Source organism: Heterodontus francisci, chromosome 10 (assembly GCF_036365525.1).
Source record: "Heterodontus francisci isolate sHetFra1 chromosome 10, sHetFra1.hap1, whole genome shotgun sequence".
In the NCBI taxonomy this organism is placed as follows: domain Eukaryota; kingdom Metazoa; phylum Chordata; class Chondrichthyes; order Heterodontiformes; family Heterodontidae; genus Heterodontus; species Heterodontus francisci.
This window is the reverse complement of record NC_090380.1, coordinates 83,318,150-83,336,279: the sequence shown is the minus strand read 5'-3', so window position 1 is coordinate 83,336,279 and position 18,130 is coordinate 83,318,150. Positions and strand designations below refer to the sequence as shown.

Sequence of the window (18,130 nt, the reverse complement as noted above, 5' to 3'; positions counted from 1 at the left end):
AGTTTATAAACTCTTGTTTGGGCTTCTGAGAAAATGCAGAATTCAGGCAGCCCTTGGCTACCCTTCGCATTAGTGTGAGGGCAGAGAAAGTGGTTCAGTGTAGTTCGAGACAAGGGAGGCCCAAACTTTGCTTATAGCACCCCAAGGAGCACTGCTGGCCCCATAAATGAGCTAACCTTTAATGTCTCTTTGCTTCTGTTCTCGCTTTTCTAGGCAGGTGTCTTTGCCAAATGCTAGGAGCAGGTTTAAACTGAAGATGGTGGGTCTTTGGCGGTTAAGTTGCAGGTGGATGTTAACTGCCTATCTGCTCAGTTTCAGCAGGGTAGGTAGGGTTAAAATTGACCTCTCTCTATTATATATATGGTGTGTTATAGAGAGGGTTGAGGTAAAGGACTACATTTTGTGTGCAATGAGTCTAAAAACATTTTATGATCTCTAAATAGTTAATACTTATCCTCTTTACACATGCAAATATTAAATAATCTATAAATTGCAATGAAGCTAGTACAGAGTATGTTGCGGAAAGTAATTTTTCAGTCAATTTCATATTTCATTCATTTCAATTGGCAAAGCTACAGCTCATTATGTACATAACCAGACAGCTATGAAAGAGACAACTTAAAAAAAAAAGGCTACAGCACTGTAACCATAATGACTCTATAATTAGAATGGCAATATAACAGGTCATTTGGCTCATTAAGCAATAAATTTAAGTAAATAATCCAGATATTGGAAAAATTCTGACATGAATCATGCTCCAACGGATTCAAAAGCCTGCTTACGTAGTTAAACCTCACACATGAAAAACAGATACTTAAAGTGCTGGAGAGTCACCACTAATTTTGTATCTAGCATTCTCCAAGATAAGTAATCATAAAGACTATTAACACTAAAGGTATTTAGCAATTTCTTTTTCTGCCAACCATTAATGCATTATTTACCTTGGGAAATTTCTTCTAAAGTAAGCTGGCAGTTGGACTGCTATATAATTTTAAGTAGTTAGAAAATTTTGTCCAACAATTTCTAGGACAATAGGTCTATAAATATTGCATTAAATCTTATATCAAACAATAATAGGTAAATTAGAAATTCCAAATGGCTTTTGCAGATATTACTGGAAATAAAAATTCCAAACAACTATGAAGGCAACATCAACACTAGAGTTTAATCATATTTATCCAGAAACAGTACTCCAGGTGTGCTGGACAACTTCTGGACATGCACAAAGATCCAGTTGGACTAGAAAAATGCACCTCATAAAATTTTTTAACGGTACTAAGCCAACAGTATTTCAAGTCTTCCTAGAGGTTTCCTGGTCTCAAGCATGAATGAGCTACGAACCACAGTCTGATGACTCAGGTTACTGTGGTCATGATAGGCTTCCTTCTATTCCAAACTGTGACCCCTGCACCCCGGAATCCCCCCCCACCACACTCTCCCAACCAACCAAATAAAAGCTTGGTCAATGGAAAATAGCCCAATCTGAAAAAAACATTCACTCAGAGGCTAAATCAAATTATTCAAAACCTGGTCCTGCTGTGTTAATAATACTCCTATAAAGTTCATGCACCACGAGAGGTAGATGTGACACCCCATCTTAATATAGCAATCATAACACAGCAAAAACTGACTAGTCATGAAATCAGTGGGTATATAATGTTTACTGGCACCCAATTTAGAGACTTACTAGGGTGCCCTACAGCCTTTTCTGTTCTCACACAAGATTTAGTTTCAGAGGCAAATTGCAACAAGCAATTATGTCAGCAGTGATGAGATCATCACACTGTATCACTAATAAATATTTAGTGGAGTTTGAAATATTGGATGTTCAAAATGCAATGAGTAATTAGATATTCAGTGAACAAGTGCTCATAGTGGGAGCACTTTAAGTAACGAAGCACTGGCTAACAATTTAATGTATCCATCATAATGACTGGGCATTAATTCATAAGTGCTTAAAAAAAATTTTTTTTAAACTTTGATTGCAGCAAGCGCCAAATAGAATGCCATTGTCACGAACATTTGATTTTAAACTGTTACTGGAGTAAAGAAAGGACTTGTTAAACAGATCAGCTGTGGCTGGAAAAGACATTTGCATATTAACAGACAGTGTTTGGAAGGACAAAGCAGCCATTCCCTGTCACATTCAACCCACAATGGACTTTTGATCACCAGACGTTGAAGGTGGGGCAGCTCACATTCCAGGTTGACTGCTAAGATGGCCGAATACACAAAAGGGCATGGTCAAACCAGCTAGTCACATGACTAACCTGCTGGGCAACCTGAGTTTTCTGAATTCAGACAAACGGTTTGGGCAAAAAGCAGAAAGTCTGTTTGCTCCTGGACTGAGAAGATCTCTCTCATGTCTGCTCCCATCTCTTTCTCACAAGTCTCTGAATCTACTGAAGATACATGAACCCCAAGACAGAAAAGTCTCCTGCAGTGAACACAGTTTAAGAATAATACTGGGCCCCAACGAAAAACAAGATCTACCTACAATCAAGGACTTGAAAGTGAGCTCGAGGAACCGTAACAACAACTCTTCAGATATTGCCTCAAACTTTTCCACTTTATTTCTTCTGTTTTCTTTCTGTCTATATCTGCATGTGGGTATCGCATGTGCATGCTAGCATGGGCGCGTCATGTATCTGTAGGCGTTAACCGAATTAGAGTTTAAGTTTAAATAATTTTCAACTTTTCTTCTTTAAACCTAAGAAGCCTGTTGTGCTGGTTTCTTTGCCTTATAAATTGGAAAGCAGTGAATAAGGATTCACCAAGAGGGAGCTAAAAACACGATGTGTTTAAAATTAAACCCTGTTACAGTAAGACCAGGTGAAGGCTGAAAGGGAACCCTAGACCTCTTTCTCACCTGGTCGTAAATGTAAGTTTACAGTCACAATAAATTTCATATAACTCTTTCCTAGCTTGGTACTTTCTCTACAACTTAATGTGGATTAATTTGTAAAGTAAAGCAGAAAATTACTCCTGTATTATTTTACAATATTAAGAATCTCAGATCTTATTAAGCTGTTCAGTGATGGGACAAATGCACAAGATGAAATAATAAAAAGTCACTGGAAATTACACAATTTACTGCACTTTCATTACTTACGAGAAAAGCTAATGATATAAAGTTTTTGTGGAAGCCTAGTGAATCATAAATTGCAAGCCGCCAAAAGATAATAAAAATGGAATTTGAGTTAGTTAATCATTGTTAACCAGTGGCCCTGTTTATGGATGTTGAGAGGATTTTCTTACAGGCTCTGCAGTTTAAAATGACAAATCCAGCCCTATTGCATGCTATTAAAAAAGGTTCACTGTACCAGCATTCATAACAAGTTGGGGAAGAAAATAAGAATCCTTCATTCCAGCAGATATAGTAAAAATGTTAAAAAGAAATGGACACAATTTATTTGTTAATACTGATTTTATAAAATATTTTACAAGAACAGATAAAAATATTTAAAAGATTATTGAATATTCAGAATTAATAAAAGATCAAAAAATGCTGAATAAAATATAAATTAATTGCACACATTACTATTTTGCCATGTGTTAGACAAATAACAAGGCATCCTTCTCAACAGAACATTGAGTTAATACGAAAATAAACCCAAGTAAGAAACTACTGCTTTTTTAAAAAAAAGAGTCCTTAGGTTCAGAGCACAGGCAGTACCTGATTTCCAATGAACTCTATCAACAAAATGAAGAGGCTTCCACCTGGAGGCAGTCCTTAGTACTACACTGCATCATTTCAGAGAGGTGAAGAGTTACTGTTCAGCTCAGAAGCACAGAGTAACGTTAACATGTCACACCAGAATACAGGTTCGACAAAACAGACTTTGCTCACTGTTTAAATAAAAAACATTTAGATTTCAAACTACATGTTCCACATAAATGAACCTACTATAAATGGTTACATGGAATGGAGTGAGGGGCTGAGATTGACGGCAGATAAATATGATTAACTTTCTCGAGGCTCATAGGCTCATCATGTAGACAGCAGTTCAATTTCCCCTATAGGGCCTACAAGTTGCTTTAATTAGGACTGCACATTTTTCACAGGTTGCATCTGTCTTATGAAATCCATGAGGTTCCATGTCAAGGGCCCTACATCAATGTCTTCTAAATATTCAAAAGTCATTGAAACTTCAAGAAACTTTCCAGAGCTCACAGACCTTGTGCAACAAATGTAACCAATGAATATTATACAGCTCCAGTTATGGATGCTTTGAGAGAGAAGCCTCTCTATTTTGCCATTAAAGCACATTATAGTTATTTAACTTCAAACATTTACACTCAAAGACATAAGAAAACTAAATAAGAAAAGCTGACCAGTGCAAAGGGAAAAAGACTTCAAGTTGAGAATGAACAAAAACCTGAATATTGGATGGATGTGCCTGGCAAGAGGATGTCATTCACATTTATTTAAGGTAAATCATTTGGCAAGACAAGTGCCATTCCTGAAACTAATTTCAAAATCTAAGTTCTAGTAACTGCTGATGGCTTTTCTGTAGGTCTAAAATGGTGAGATGCAAGTAACCCAGTGAGGTCAATCCTCAACTAAATAGATGTTCATTGAGCAGGATTTTAATACTGTGCAGTAAATAGTTTGTTTTAGTCTCTGAAAAATGTTTTTTTTTAAAATACAACTTAATGTACAACTGATAATGACCAACATTGTGAATTGACTGAAAGTGAAAATATTTTTTAAAATGTAAATGCCTTACCATTTTCAGTAATTTTTAATAGAAAGCAGCAATACGCCCACTACATTGACAGAGATATTATTTTGATGTAGGTAGGGACAGCAAACTGTGAAGAGTGAAGATTCCATCCCCCATCTACACTGAACCCCATTTCACAGACAGCACATAAATAGCATCAGTCACTAAGGGCCATTTTGACTTTGAGTGATAGCGTAGAGATATTGAATGGAAATGAAAATTGTGACTGAATCGTTTCCCCAACTTTACACGACCACCTGAAGTAAAAATTACTCCCAATGTATCTAATCCAGTGGAAATTATGGTAAACTGGATTGAGTGCATTAATGGATTTATAGATATTGTTAAAATAAAAATTACATTAAAGATATTGTTTACAACTTTTCTCTCATCCCTTCAAAGTTTATTCTTTTAAGATCCACAAGTTGGCTATAACTTTACCAATGCTATAGTGTGGCCAGACCAGTAGGGGACAGTATAATAGCATGAGACATATTTCAAGCGTTCCAAAGCTGAGAATGTACCATACTAACGGAGAAGCTGAGATCAAGTAACTGCCATAAAATTGTTACTGCAATTTATGCAAGATATAATCATTTAATAGCCACAATGTTATGCATCATACAGTCATTTATCCTGGCAGTTAGTTGTAATATTTTCTTTTGGCCTTTATGAGTTTAGTAATCAAAACACCTCAAAACTGCTGAGTAAGGAGCAGTTGAAGTCAGATTTCAATTATGAAGGCCTGAATTACTAAGCCTCAAAGCTATGAGGCAAACAAGTTACATGCAACACTATTGACTGAACTTAGGTTACAAAAGATAGTATCATTTACATAACAATGAGGGATATTTGCCCTGAGTTTTGATTCACCAGAAATTATGGTGATGCAAGGCAAAGCTGAACCTACCATTCCCTTCATCAATGTAACCTAGAAAACAGGCATCAACAGAACCAAGTCAGCTTCTCATTCATTATCAGGTAAAACAAATATAATCCCATACCAATGTGAAGAAAGGAGTAGACACCTCATGAATTTGCAAGGAAACTGTTTACCATTTCACAGCCACTATGACATCCAACACAATGTTAACAGTGCACGGTCTATTTCTTTCTTCGGACTGAATAGTTGGTTGTTACCGGTTCTAACTTAGTGATACCAAACTTGAAAATTGACTGCACTCAACTTTTCCAAACAAAATGGTGCTAATGCTGATGACGTATTATCAGAAAATAATGGTATTGCTCCCTCTCCACATTCACAAATAGCAAAAACTCTTATTCTGCAACACAGTTCTATTAATATATTGGCACTTAATTGAATGGAGGCAGTTTTACATTCATTTGGCCATAATCAGTGTATAGATGTTGTGTATTGTCTCTGATGCTTTCGCTTCTCTATATCCAGCATTACGAACCATTTCAAAAACTAAAACAGAACTAGAAATTTTTACTTTGGAATCGATCCAGTTAGCGATGTCACAATTCACAAAAGTAGGTCAGCATTTTTGCTGCATTAACCAGAAACTTAAACATTAGTTTTGTTCTGTCAGAATACAACACAGATGAATTAGCTGAGTCATAAGACAAAGAATGAAATAGAAATAATTAAAAAGAATACATTAAAGGCTGTGCACAACGGAAAGCTGCCAAGGTTACAGTCAAAAATTACCTTGAAAGGCAATACATAGACAAATATTTGTACTCCACATTCAGAAATTAATTTTTTAATAAAGAGATTTCACTTTATCTCGGAGAAGACTCAGTAGTGAAGGCCACATGCTTTTTACACCTGTTGAATAGACTGAAATGCAGCAAATTAAAGCATCTTCAGAAAGAACTCATTTAGTCTGTGCCTAGATTGAATCCTGGGGGAGGAGGGAAAAGTCAAAACCAGCAGTGTGTCCCATCAGTGCAGATGACGTGAAAGGAATGCTGCAGCAGGACTGACCGTCCCAGAGTCCAGATGTAAAAAATACTGAAACCAATAAGACTGTATAATATCCCACTTAAACAATAAAGTTCAGATGGCTTTCAAAAATCTTTTGACAGCAGTAAGCAGCAGAGATCTCAAGCAATTCACAGGAGTGAAATTCAAGAACAGTAAACTTTCTTCTTCTCAGTTGAACCCTGATTCTTAACATTATGGCTAATAAAAATACATAAGCACATTCTCTATCTTCTACCAGAATCTTTCTCAAGAAACCCGCAGAAACAGTCTGCACACAATTGTTCCACCTGTTGAAAGCTACTTTAAAACTCAATGATCTTCAGAATTGAGAAGCCTATCTTCTGGGTTTTCCACTCACGTGAATCCTTGCTATGGATTGAGGCGTGGTGAAATAGGGGGAAAGCAGGCAAATTCTCTTAAAATACTTCTTGCCATTTCTACATTATTGTTAGCTATCAGAAGGGCTCGTTTTACATCTTCAAAGGAGTAGCCTTCTCCCATCAGTTTTGCAATTTTAGCATCCACATTTTCTCCTGCTTGGCTGCTGTGTAAAGAGGCTGGCTCTTGACCATGATTTTTCTTGTGATAACCATCTGGTGCAGTCCTGCGAGGGAGTGGTTTAGGAGGTCTGGCTGGAGCTTGTGAAGTATCTGAAATAGAAAACAGAACAATGAAATACTAAAGTCCAAGGACATAATGACAAGTGAAAAATGTCAAGTGACACCGGTCCCATGATCATTTCAGTTCATTGTTAGTGACGTTTTAGTCATGAAATGCCCAACCAGTTGAGCACGTTGTCAAAAAAAAAACCAACTTACATGATTTTATTTGTGCCACTGTGATGTACTGACAGCCTATAGCTTCCACACCCATTCTTAAATAAAAGATTTTGTACACCATCAAGCAATTATAACGCCGAGAAGAATGTGAGAGCTCTCAAGTTACTGTCAATTGTAATTCCTCAGTAAACAAATGTTGTAATTCCCTTTGCCCTTCTGAAATTGTACTGCTCAAAGAGAATCTATATAGTCTCATCTTTTTGAACAGGTAACTTGCACGTAAGTGTTTTAAGTCAAACAAGTACTGGAAAAAGATTAAAAGTGGGCACCATAACTGGATTGTGCGGGGACTGCATATAATGGCCAAAACACTGCAATCCTCAGATATCTAAATACTGTTTCTCATATTCAAGATTAACCAGTATCTGTAGTCAACAGACTATTTAATTCCAGTTATCCTTGGTTCCTCCAGGTCAAGTTTTTCCCCACATACCTGCCAATGATGGGAGTTGGTCATATTCTTGCGATATCCTGTTAGATTTCTGATTATCTTCAACCGTCCTTCTAGCTGGCGGTACAGGCACAGGAATATTTGTCGGGTCAAAGGCAGTATCTATGTAAAAACATAAAAAGTTTAAAGTAATTCTTATTAATATTTTAAAAATACTTATATTTATTTAGAGCTTTATTACATGCCTCAAAAATGCCTCAAAGTGCTTTACATAAAATGTATTACTCAAATAGCGAGTTGCTATGTCCTCCTTACTAACATCTGGGAGCTTATGCCAAAGTTGGGACAGCAATCCCACAGATCAGTCAAGCAACAGCCTGACATAGTCATACTCATCGAATCATACCTTACAGACAATGTCCCAGACACCACCATCACCATCCCCGGGTATGTCCTGTCCCACCGGCAGGACAGACCCAACAGAAGTGGCAACACAGTGGTCTACAGTAGGGAGGGAGTTGCCCTGGGAGTCCTCAACATAGACTCCATGAAGTCTCATGGCATCAGGTCAAGCATGGGCAAGGAAACCTCCTGATTATCACCTACCGCATTCCCTCAACTGATGAGTCAGTACTCCTCCATGTTGAACACCACCTGGAGGAAGCACTGAGGGTGACAAGGGCGCAGAATGTACTCTGGGTGGGGGACTTCAACATCCATCACCAAGAGTGGTTCGGTAGCACCACTACTGACTGAACTGGCCGTGTCCTAAAGGACATAGCTGCTAGACTGGGTATGCGGCAGGTGGTGAGGGAACCAACAAGAGGGAAAAACATACTTGACCTTGTCCTCACCAATCTGCCTGTCGCAGATGCATCTGTCCATGACAGCATTGTAGGAGTGACCACCGCATAGTCCTTGTGGAGACAAAGTCCCGTCTTCACATTGAGGATACACTCCATCGTGTAGCGTGGCACTACCACCATGCTAAATGGGATAGATTTCGAATAGATCTAGTGATGCAAAACAGAGCATCCATGAGGACCATCAGCAGCAGAATTGCACTCATGGCCTGGCATATCCCCCACTCTACCATTACCAACAAGCCAGGGGATCAACCCTGGTTCAATGAAGAGTACAGGAGGGGATGTCAGGAGCAACACCAGGCATACCCAAAATGAGGTGTCAACCTGGTGAAACTACAACCCAGGACTACTTGCATGCCAAACAGCGTAAGCAGCATGTGATAGACAGTGCTAAACGATCCCACAATCAACGGATCAGATATAAGTTCTGCAGTCCTGCCACATCCAATTGTGGATGGTGGTGGGCAATTAAACAACTCACTGGAGGAGGCGGCTCCACAAATAATCCCATCCTCAATGATGGGGGAGCCCAGCACATCAGTGCAAAAGATAAGGCTGAAGCATTTGCAACAATCTTCAGCCAGACGTGCCGAGTGGATGATCCATCTTAGTCTCCTCCTGAAGTCCCCAGCATCACAGATGCCAGTCTTCAGCCAATTCGATTCACTCCACGTGATATCAAGAAACGACTGAAGGCACTGGACACTACAAAGGTTGGCAGCATTCCGGAAATAGTTCTGAAGACCTGTGCTCCAGAACTTGTTGCATCCCTAGCCAAGCTGTTCCAGTACAGCTACAACACAGCATCTACCTGGCAATGTGGAAAATTGCCCAGTACGTCCTGTACAAAACAAGCAGGACAAATACAACCCAGCCAATTACCATTCCATCAGTCTACTCTCGATCATCAGTAAAGTGGTGAAAGGTGTCATTGACAGTGCTATCAAGCAGCACTTGCTTAGCAATAACCTGCTCAGTGACGCTCAGTTTGGGTTCCACCAGGGCCACTCTGCTCCTGACCTCACTACAGCCTTGGTTCAAAAGTGGTCAAAAGAGCTGAACTCGAGATGAGGTCAGAGTGACTGCCCTTGACATCAAGGCAACATTTGACCGACTATGGCATCAAGGACATATCCTGTTCCAGGACATCACTGCAGGAGTTCCTCAGGGTAGCGTCGTAGGCCCAACCATCTTCAGCTGCTTCATCAATGACCTTCCTTCAATCAGAAGTGGGGATGTTCGCTGATGATTGCACAATGTTCAGCACCATTTGCGACTCCTCAGATACTGAAGCAGTCCGTGTAGAAATGCAGCAAGGCCTGGACAACATCTAGGCTTGGGTTGATAAATGGCAAGTAACATTTACGCCACACAAGTGCAGGCAATGACCATCTCCAACAAGAAAGAATCTAACCACCCCGCCCTGACATTCATTGGCATTACGATTGCTGAATCCCCCACTATCAACAACCTGGGTATAATCATTGACCAGAAACTGAACTGGAGTAGCCATATAAATACCATGGCTACAAGAGCAGGTCAGAGGCGAGGAATCCTGCGGCGAGTATCTCACCTCCTGACTCCTCAAAGCCTGTCCACCATCTACAAGGCACAAGTCAGGAGTGTGATGGAATACTCTCCACTTGCCTGGATAGGCGCAGCTCCAACACTCAAGAAGCTCGACAACATCCAGGACAAAGCAAGCCGCTTGATTGGCACCCGGTTCACAAGCAATCACTCCCTCCACCACTGACGCACAGTGCCAGCAGTATGTACCATCTACAAGATACACTGCAACAACGCACTACGGCTACTCAGACAGCACCTTCTAAACCCATGACCTCTACCACCTAGAAGGTCAAGGGCAGCAGATGCATGGGAACACCACCACCTGCAAGTTCCCCTCCAAGCTACACACCATCCTGACTTGGAACTATTGCGCCGTTCCTTCACTGTCACTGGGCCAAAATCCTGGAACTCCCTTCCTAACAGCACTGTGGGTGTACCTATCCCACATGGACTGCAGCGGTTCAAGAAGGCAGCTCACCACCACCTTCTCGAGGGCAATTAGGGATGGGCAATAAATGCTGGCCTGGCCAGCACTGCCCACATCCCATGAAACAAATAAAAAAAAACATGGGCAAGCAAAACTGCAATGTTGTATATAACACAGAGATGAAGGACCGGCTGTCTGTTTTCAATGTTTTTTTTTAAAAAAGGTCCAGACAAGGACACCAGAAAAACTCCATGCTCTTTTTTTTTTTGAATAGTGCAATAGGACCTTTAGCAGACACACAGGGACTTGGTTTAAAGTTTCTGAAGAACAGCACCTCAAATAATGCTGCATTCCCTCAGTCCTGCACTGGAGAATCAGTCTGATTTGTGCATTCAAGTCCTGAAGCCACAATCTTTTGACTCAAGGACAATAACTGATAACTTGTACACAAGTGTTTGGAGAAGTCAAACATATATGCTTCGCCTTTTATTACTGGGTGATGAATTAAACAGACGAGCTGTGAAACACCAAAGTTCTCTAGGTCTCTGCTTCATCTATTGATAAAGAACTATATTCATGCGGAATAACAAGGCTGCAATTAAGCTACAAGCATTGGAAGGAGATTGAAAGACCTAAGGGATTGTCGTCAGCCCAACCACAAACTCCATAACCTCTTCGCCAATTCCATCAAATCCCCACCCCACCCCGGACACTGTTTCAGGTTGAACCAGACTATTCACAAACTCGGCATCCTATTTGATGGAGTTGAGCTTCCAAACCCATAATCCTCACCATTATAAAGATTCCTTCCTTTTACCTCTGTTATATTGCTATTCTCTGCTCTAGATCAGCTCATCTGCTGCTGAAACCCTCACCCATGCTTTTGTTTACCTCTAGACTTAACTATTCCAATGCTCTCCCACCCAGCCATTTTCCACCCTCTGTAAAAACAACTGCCAGATAACATAGTAGAGATGGAGATTTAAACAAGTTCAAACTCCAGCTGGATATTAGGTTGGCTAATCTCAATTTCAAGAGGTTTGCTGGGACAAATGGCATACTGTTGCCCTTGATTTTTCCGTATGTTGTTCTGCTGATATTAAACAAAATAATTCATTTGATGACTCCTAGCTTAACAGGAGGTAACCAATTGGTATATTAAATACACTAACCACTAATATTTGGAATTATATCAACTTCTTTCACCATTTGTACAAATGACTAACTCTTTGTAAGAACATGAGAAACAGGAGCAGGAGTAGGCCATTCAGCCTCTTGAGCCTGCTCCACCATTCAATATGAACATGGCTGATCTGATAATGGTCTTAACTCCACTTTCCTGCCTGCCCCCATAATCCTTGACTCCCTTGTCGGTCAAAAATCTGTCCAGCTCAGCCGTTAATACATTCAATGACCCAGCCTCCACTCCTCTCTGGGGAAGAGAATTCCAAAGATTAACGACCCTCAGAGATGAAATTCCTCCTCATCTCCATCTTAAAAGGTGCCCCCAAGTTCTAGATTTCCTTTCACAAGGGGCAATATCTTCAGCATCTACCCTCAGAATCTTGTGTGTTTCAATAAGATCACCTTTCATTCTTCTAAATGTCAATGAGTATAGGCCCAACCTGCTCAATCATTCCCCATAAGACAACCCCTTCATCCCAGAAACCAGCCTAGTGAACCTTCTCTGAACTGCATCCAATACAAGTATATCCCTCCTTTAATAAAGGAGAACAAAACTGTATGCACTACTCTAGGTGTGGTCTCAATGTCCTGTACAGTTGTAGCAAGACTTGCCTAATTTTATACTCCATCCCCCTTGCAATAAATGTCAACATTCCATTTGCCTTCCTAATTACTTGCTGTACCTGCATGCTAATTTTTTGAGATTCATGTACACGGACACTCAGAACCCTTTGTACCACGGCATTCTGCAGTCTCTCTCCATGTAAATAAGATTGTGCTTTTCTATTCTTCCCACTAAGGTGGACAACCTCACAGTTCCCACATTATACTTTGCAGACACTGAGTCCTCCTTTCAACTTGCTTTCCTACCTATCTTTGTATCGTCTGCAAATTTGGCTACAATACACTCTGTCCATTCATCTAAGTCATTAAAATAGATCATAAATAGTTGAGACCCCAGCACTGATCCCTGTGGCACTCCACTAGTTACATTTTTCCAACCTGAAAATGCACCATTTATCCTGACTGTTCCCTGTTAATTAGCCAGTCCTCTATCCATGCTAATATATTACCCCCAACACCATGAGCTCATATCTTGTGTAGTAACCTTTTATGTGGCACCTTATTGAATGCCTTTTGGAAATCTAAATACTCCATATCTACTCATCCCCCCCCCCCCCCACCTTTATCCACCCTGCTTGTTACATCCTCAAAGAACTTTAATAAATTTGTCAAACATGATTTCCCTGTCATAAAACCATGTTGACTCTGCCTGATTGCATTATGATTTTCTAAATGTCTTGTTACTAGTTCCTTATTAATGAATGCTAGCATTCCCAATGACAGATGTTAGGCTAACTGGCCTATAGTTTTCGGCTTTCTGTCTCCCTCCTTCCTTGAATAGAGGTGTTACATTTGCGGTTTTTCAACGCGCTGGGACCTTTGCAGAATCTAGGGAATTTTGGAAGATTACAACCCATGCATCCACTATCTCTGCGAGAACTTCTTTTAAGACCCTAGGATGCAGGCCATCAGATCCAACGGACTTGTCAATCTTTAGTTCCATTAGCTTTGCTAGTACTTTTTCTCTAGTGATACTGATTGTTTTTAAGTTCCTCCCTCCCATTTGCCTCGATTTTCTACTATTCTTGGGATGCTTTTTTGTGTATTGTAGACTGAAGACAGATACAAAATACTTCTTCAAAGTATCTGACATTTCCTTGCTTCCCATTATTAATTTCCCAGTCTCATCCTCTAAGGGACCAATGCTTACTTTTGCTGCTCACTTTTTATATATTTGTCTAAGTTTTTACTGTACTGTCTGTTTTTATATTTCTTGCTAGTTTATTCCCATACTTTAATTTCTCCCTCTTTATTTTTAGTCATCATCTGCCGGTTTCTAAAATTTTTCCAATCTTCTGGTCTACCACTAACCTTTGCAGCACCGTATGCCTTTTTTCTTTCAATTTGATACCATCCTTAACTTCCTTAGTTATCCACGATGGTGCATCCGTCTCATAGAGTCTTTCTTTCTCAATGGAACATATCTTTGTTGAGAGTTATCATAGTCATAGAGTTATACAGCACAGAAACAGGCCCTTCGGCCTACCATGTCCGCGCAAGCCATCAAGCCTATTTATTCTAATCCCATTTGCCAGCACTTGGCCCATAGCCTTGTATGCTATGGCGTTTCAAGTGCTCATCTAGATACTTCTTAAATATTGTGAGGGTTCCTGCCTTTACCACCCCTTCAGGCAGTGTGTTCCAGATTCCAACCACCCTCTGGGTAAAAACATTTTTCCTCATATCCCCTCTAAATCTCCGACACCTTACCCTAAATCTATGCCCCCTGGTTCTTGAGCCCTCCGCTAAGGGAAAAAGTTTCTTCCTATCTAACCTATCAATGCTCCTCATAATCTCGTACACCTCAATCAGGTCCCCCCTCAGCCTTCTCTGCTCCAAGGAAAACAACCCTAGCCTTTTCAGTCGCTCTTCATAGCTGAAATGCTCCAGCCCAGGCAACATCCTGTTGAATCTCCTCTGCACCCTCTCCAGTGCAATCACATCCTTCCTATAGTGTGGTGACCATAACTGTACACAGTACTCCAGCTGTGGCCTAACTAGCGTTTTATACAGCTCCATCATAACCTCCCTGCTCTTATATTCTATGCCTCGGCTAATAAAGGCAAGTATCCCATATGCCTTCCTAACCACCTTATCTACCTGTGCTTCTGCCTTCAGTGATCTATGGACAAGTACTCCAAGGTCCCTCTGACCCTCTGTACTTCCTAGGGTCTTACCACCCTTTGCATATTCCCTTGCCTTATTAGTCCCCCCTAAAATGCATCACCACACACTTCTCAGGATTAAATTCCATTTGCCACTGCCCTGCCCATCGATATCATCCTGTAATTTAAGGCTTTCCTCCTCATTATATACACCACCAATTTTCATGTCATCTGCAAACTTACTGATCATACCTCCTATATTCACGTCTAAATCATTAATGTACACTACAAACAAGAAGGGTCCCAGCACCGATCCCTGCGGTACACCACTGGTCACAGGCTTCCAATCGCAAAAACAACCTTCGATCATCACCCTCTGCCTCCTGCCACTAAGCCAATTTTGTATCAAATTGCCAAATTGCCCCGGATCCCATGGGCTCACCTTCTTAAGGTCCCGCATGGGAAATTGTTTATCAAAAGCCTTACTGATGTCCACGTAGACTACATAAACTACTTTACCCTCATCTACACATCTAGTCACCTCCTCGAAAAATTCAATCAAGTTTGTTAGACATGATCTCCCCCTGACAAAGCCATGCCGACAATTCTTGATTAATTCCTGCCTCTCCAAGTGGAGTTTAATCCTGTCCCTCAGAATTTTTTTCCAATAGTTTCCCTACCACTGATGTTAGACTCACCAGCCTGTAATTACCTGGATTATCCCTGCTACCCTTCTTGAATAATGGTACCACATTCGCTGTCCTCCAGTCCTCTGACATCTCTCCTCCGGCCAGAGAGGATTTGAAAATTTGTGTCAGAGCCCTATCTCCTCCTTGCCTCACATAACAGCCTGGGATACATCTCATCTGTATCGACTTTTAAGCCCACTAAAACCAATACATCCTCCCTTTCAATGCTAATTTGTTCAAATATATCACAATCCCCCTCCCTGATCTCTACACCTACATAGTGAACACAGATGAAAAGTAATCATTTAAAACCTCATCTACATCCTCTGGCTCCTTAAATGTTTGCCACTGCTTCTGTACTGTCTTACCTTTTAATTATTTTCCCAGTCCACTTTATCCAACTCTGTCTTCATACCCTTGTAATTGCCTTTATTTAAGTTTAAGACACTAGTTTCAGACCCAAATTTCTCACCCTCAAATTGAATGTGAAATTCTATCATGTCATGATCACTCTTGCCTAGATGATCCTTTGCTATGAGGTCATTTATTGATCCTGTCTCATTATGCATCACCCGGTCTAAAATAGCCTGCTGTTGGGTTAGTTCCAGAACATATTATTCTAAAAAACCATCCCTCATACACTCTATGAACTCATCCTCGGCTACCTGTGCCAATTTGATTAATCAAAACAACATCAAGAATAAAATCACCCACAATTCTTGCAGTTTCTTTCCTATAAGCACCCATTATTGCTTGATTTATACTCTATCTTACAGTGTAGCTACTGTTAGGGTGCCTCTAACCTACTCCCTTCTTTCTTCTACTATTTCTTAGCTCCATCCAAACTGATTCTACATCTTGATCTTCCAGGCCAAGATCATTTCTCACAACTGTACTGACCTTATCCTTTATTAACAGAGGTACCCCACCTTCTTTTCCTTTCTTCCTATCCTTCCGAAATGTCAAATACCCTTCAAGCAGAGTATTCCCTCATATGTTAGATAAACCTTCATCTTAGAGCCATAAGCTTTAGGAAAATCTTCAGCATTCTAGGTAGGTTTTAATATCTTCATTGTTCAAGCCTTGCCCCATTAGAATTTTTTTTGGAAGAGAGGAGTATTATCCATAAAGATTTGAAGTAGATGCTTTCAGCAGAACAGCAATACGATTTCTAACAAATATAATCATCCTTACTTATAGTGGTTTCCATGTATGGCCCAAATCCAAAAGTGCTTGCCCTATTACAAGTGCCAATATCACCCTGTTGAATAAGATATTACTTGAATTTCAAACCAATTTTCTTTAATGACAGGTGAGAGCAAACAGCTCAAGTGCAAAAACAAAGAAAACTGAGGTGATTAATAGGTCTGTGAAAGTTTATAACTTCTACATTTGCTCAAAGAAAATGGAAGCTGGTTTAAATTACCATGGTTTAATGACGTGCTAGAGAGTGTGCAAGGCACAATAATTTTCAAATAATCTTGACTCTGAAATATACCAGACTGAATGTCGATTGGCGTGACTCTGATGACTTCAAGAACGGCAATTTACCAAGTGATACATATCACAATTTTATTGTTATACTTGCTGCCCAAAAGGTACAGCACTGAATAAGACTAGATTTGAATTCACACTCTAAGCTAATGAACTGTGCACTGGCTACTTCTAGTAATAAGCCTTATTGGGAGTCCCCAGCTATTTTGCAAAGCACCTCTGGTAGGTCAATCAGGAGCACATTGTGGAAGCTGAAGTGGACAGCATAGACAGACAGCGGGCCAGGGCAAGAGAAGAAAATAAAAACTTACAGGAAGATATGGAAGTGTGTAGAAACATCCATTACATACATGGTATAGTAAGAATTTTACATTTGCACATACTGTCAACATCTTCAATAATAAATTCCTACATCATATTTATAATGAAAACTGGCTCAGTAAACTTATCATACTTAACTACATTCTCTCCTTTGTGGAGGTACTACAGTGCAACCTCTGGTTAGGGCGTAATTGAAGTGGTACAAGTTTACATAACTAGCTTCCGTTATAAATATGGACACAAGCCTTTACAATGGAAATATAAAAATATAGACAGAATGCATGACTTTAAAATGGGGACAATTACACCTGTGTGCTCTGGTCCAATTATCTCCAACACTCTATAATTCTGTTTTGCCTGAAGACTGCGCTTGGTGTTCATTCCCTGTGTGCAATACCATAGGACCCCAACTATATTAAAAATATTTGAAGAGGATTGAACAAAATGCACAACTTGAAGAATTCAACAAAAAGAGACGATTGCTGGTACTACTCTGTGAAATGTCTCAACAAACTAAAAATATACAAAGAAAGTTCTCAGTATTTTTAGACAATCACATCTAGGAGCTCACCTTTATATACATACAATCCAATCATAACCTACAAAAAGCTGGATTACCTGCACTGAAATGGAACGAATCATGGCCAGATGTGGGTCTGCTGCCTGAGCCAGAGGATCTGGGCAGATCAGGGAGGCTAACCCGTACAGGAGGTGGGGGTGGAGGCAACAAGGGAGGCAGGCTGTCGAATGCATTATCACCTGCTGGCAAAAAACACACAAGTTTAAGCCAAACAACAAGGGTTCTCATTGACACACGAACATAAACTTAAAAGGCTGGTGTGACAGTTGATAAAACAATGTTTTAAAATTAATAACCTCAAATTCAAAAGGGTTTCCATAAATCTACTCCAGGACAAAATTTGACATCAGCAGTTAACAGTC

General features: G+C 40.1%; 1 protein-coding gene across 6 annotated transcripts in view; it reads right to left on the bottom strand.

Annotated features, from left to right (window-relative positions):
• Positions 1-3,447: 3,447 nt before the first annotated feature.
• Positions 3,448-18,130, bottom strand: part of cblb (Cbl proto-oncogene B, E3 ubiquitin protein ligase) — a 279,679-nt gene continuing 264,996 nt past the window's right edge. For 3 of the 6 annotated variants that reach the window (XM_068040892.1, XM_068040896.1, XM_068040897.1), the window contains 3 exons: positions 17,807-17,950; positions 7,951-8,070; positions 3,448-7,328 (listed from right to left, as the gene is read on the bottom strand). In XM_068040892.1, coding sequence (XP_067896993.1) covers positions 7,048-7,328; positions 7,951-8,070; positions 17,807-17,950 — 545 coding nt within the window. In that variant the 3' untranslated portion in view covers positions 3,448-7,047. The remainder of the gene's footprint in view (positions 7,329-7,950; positions 8,071-17,806; positions 17,951-18,130) is intronic. The other 3 variants (XM_068040893.1, XM_068040894.1, XM_068040895.1) reach the window with 3 other exon arrangements.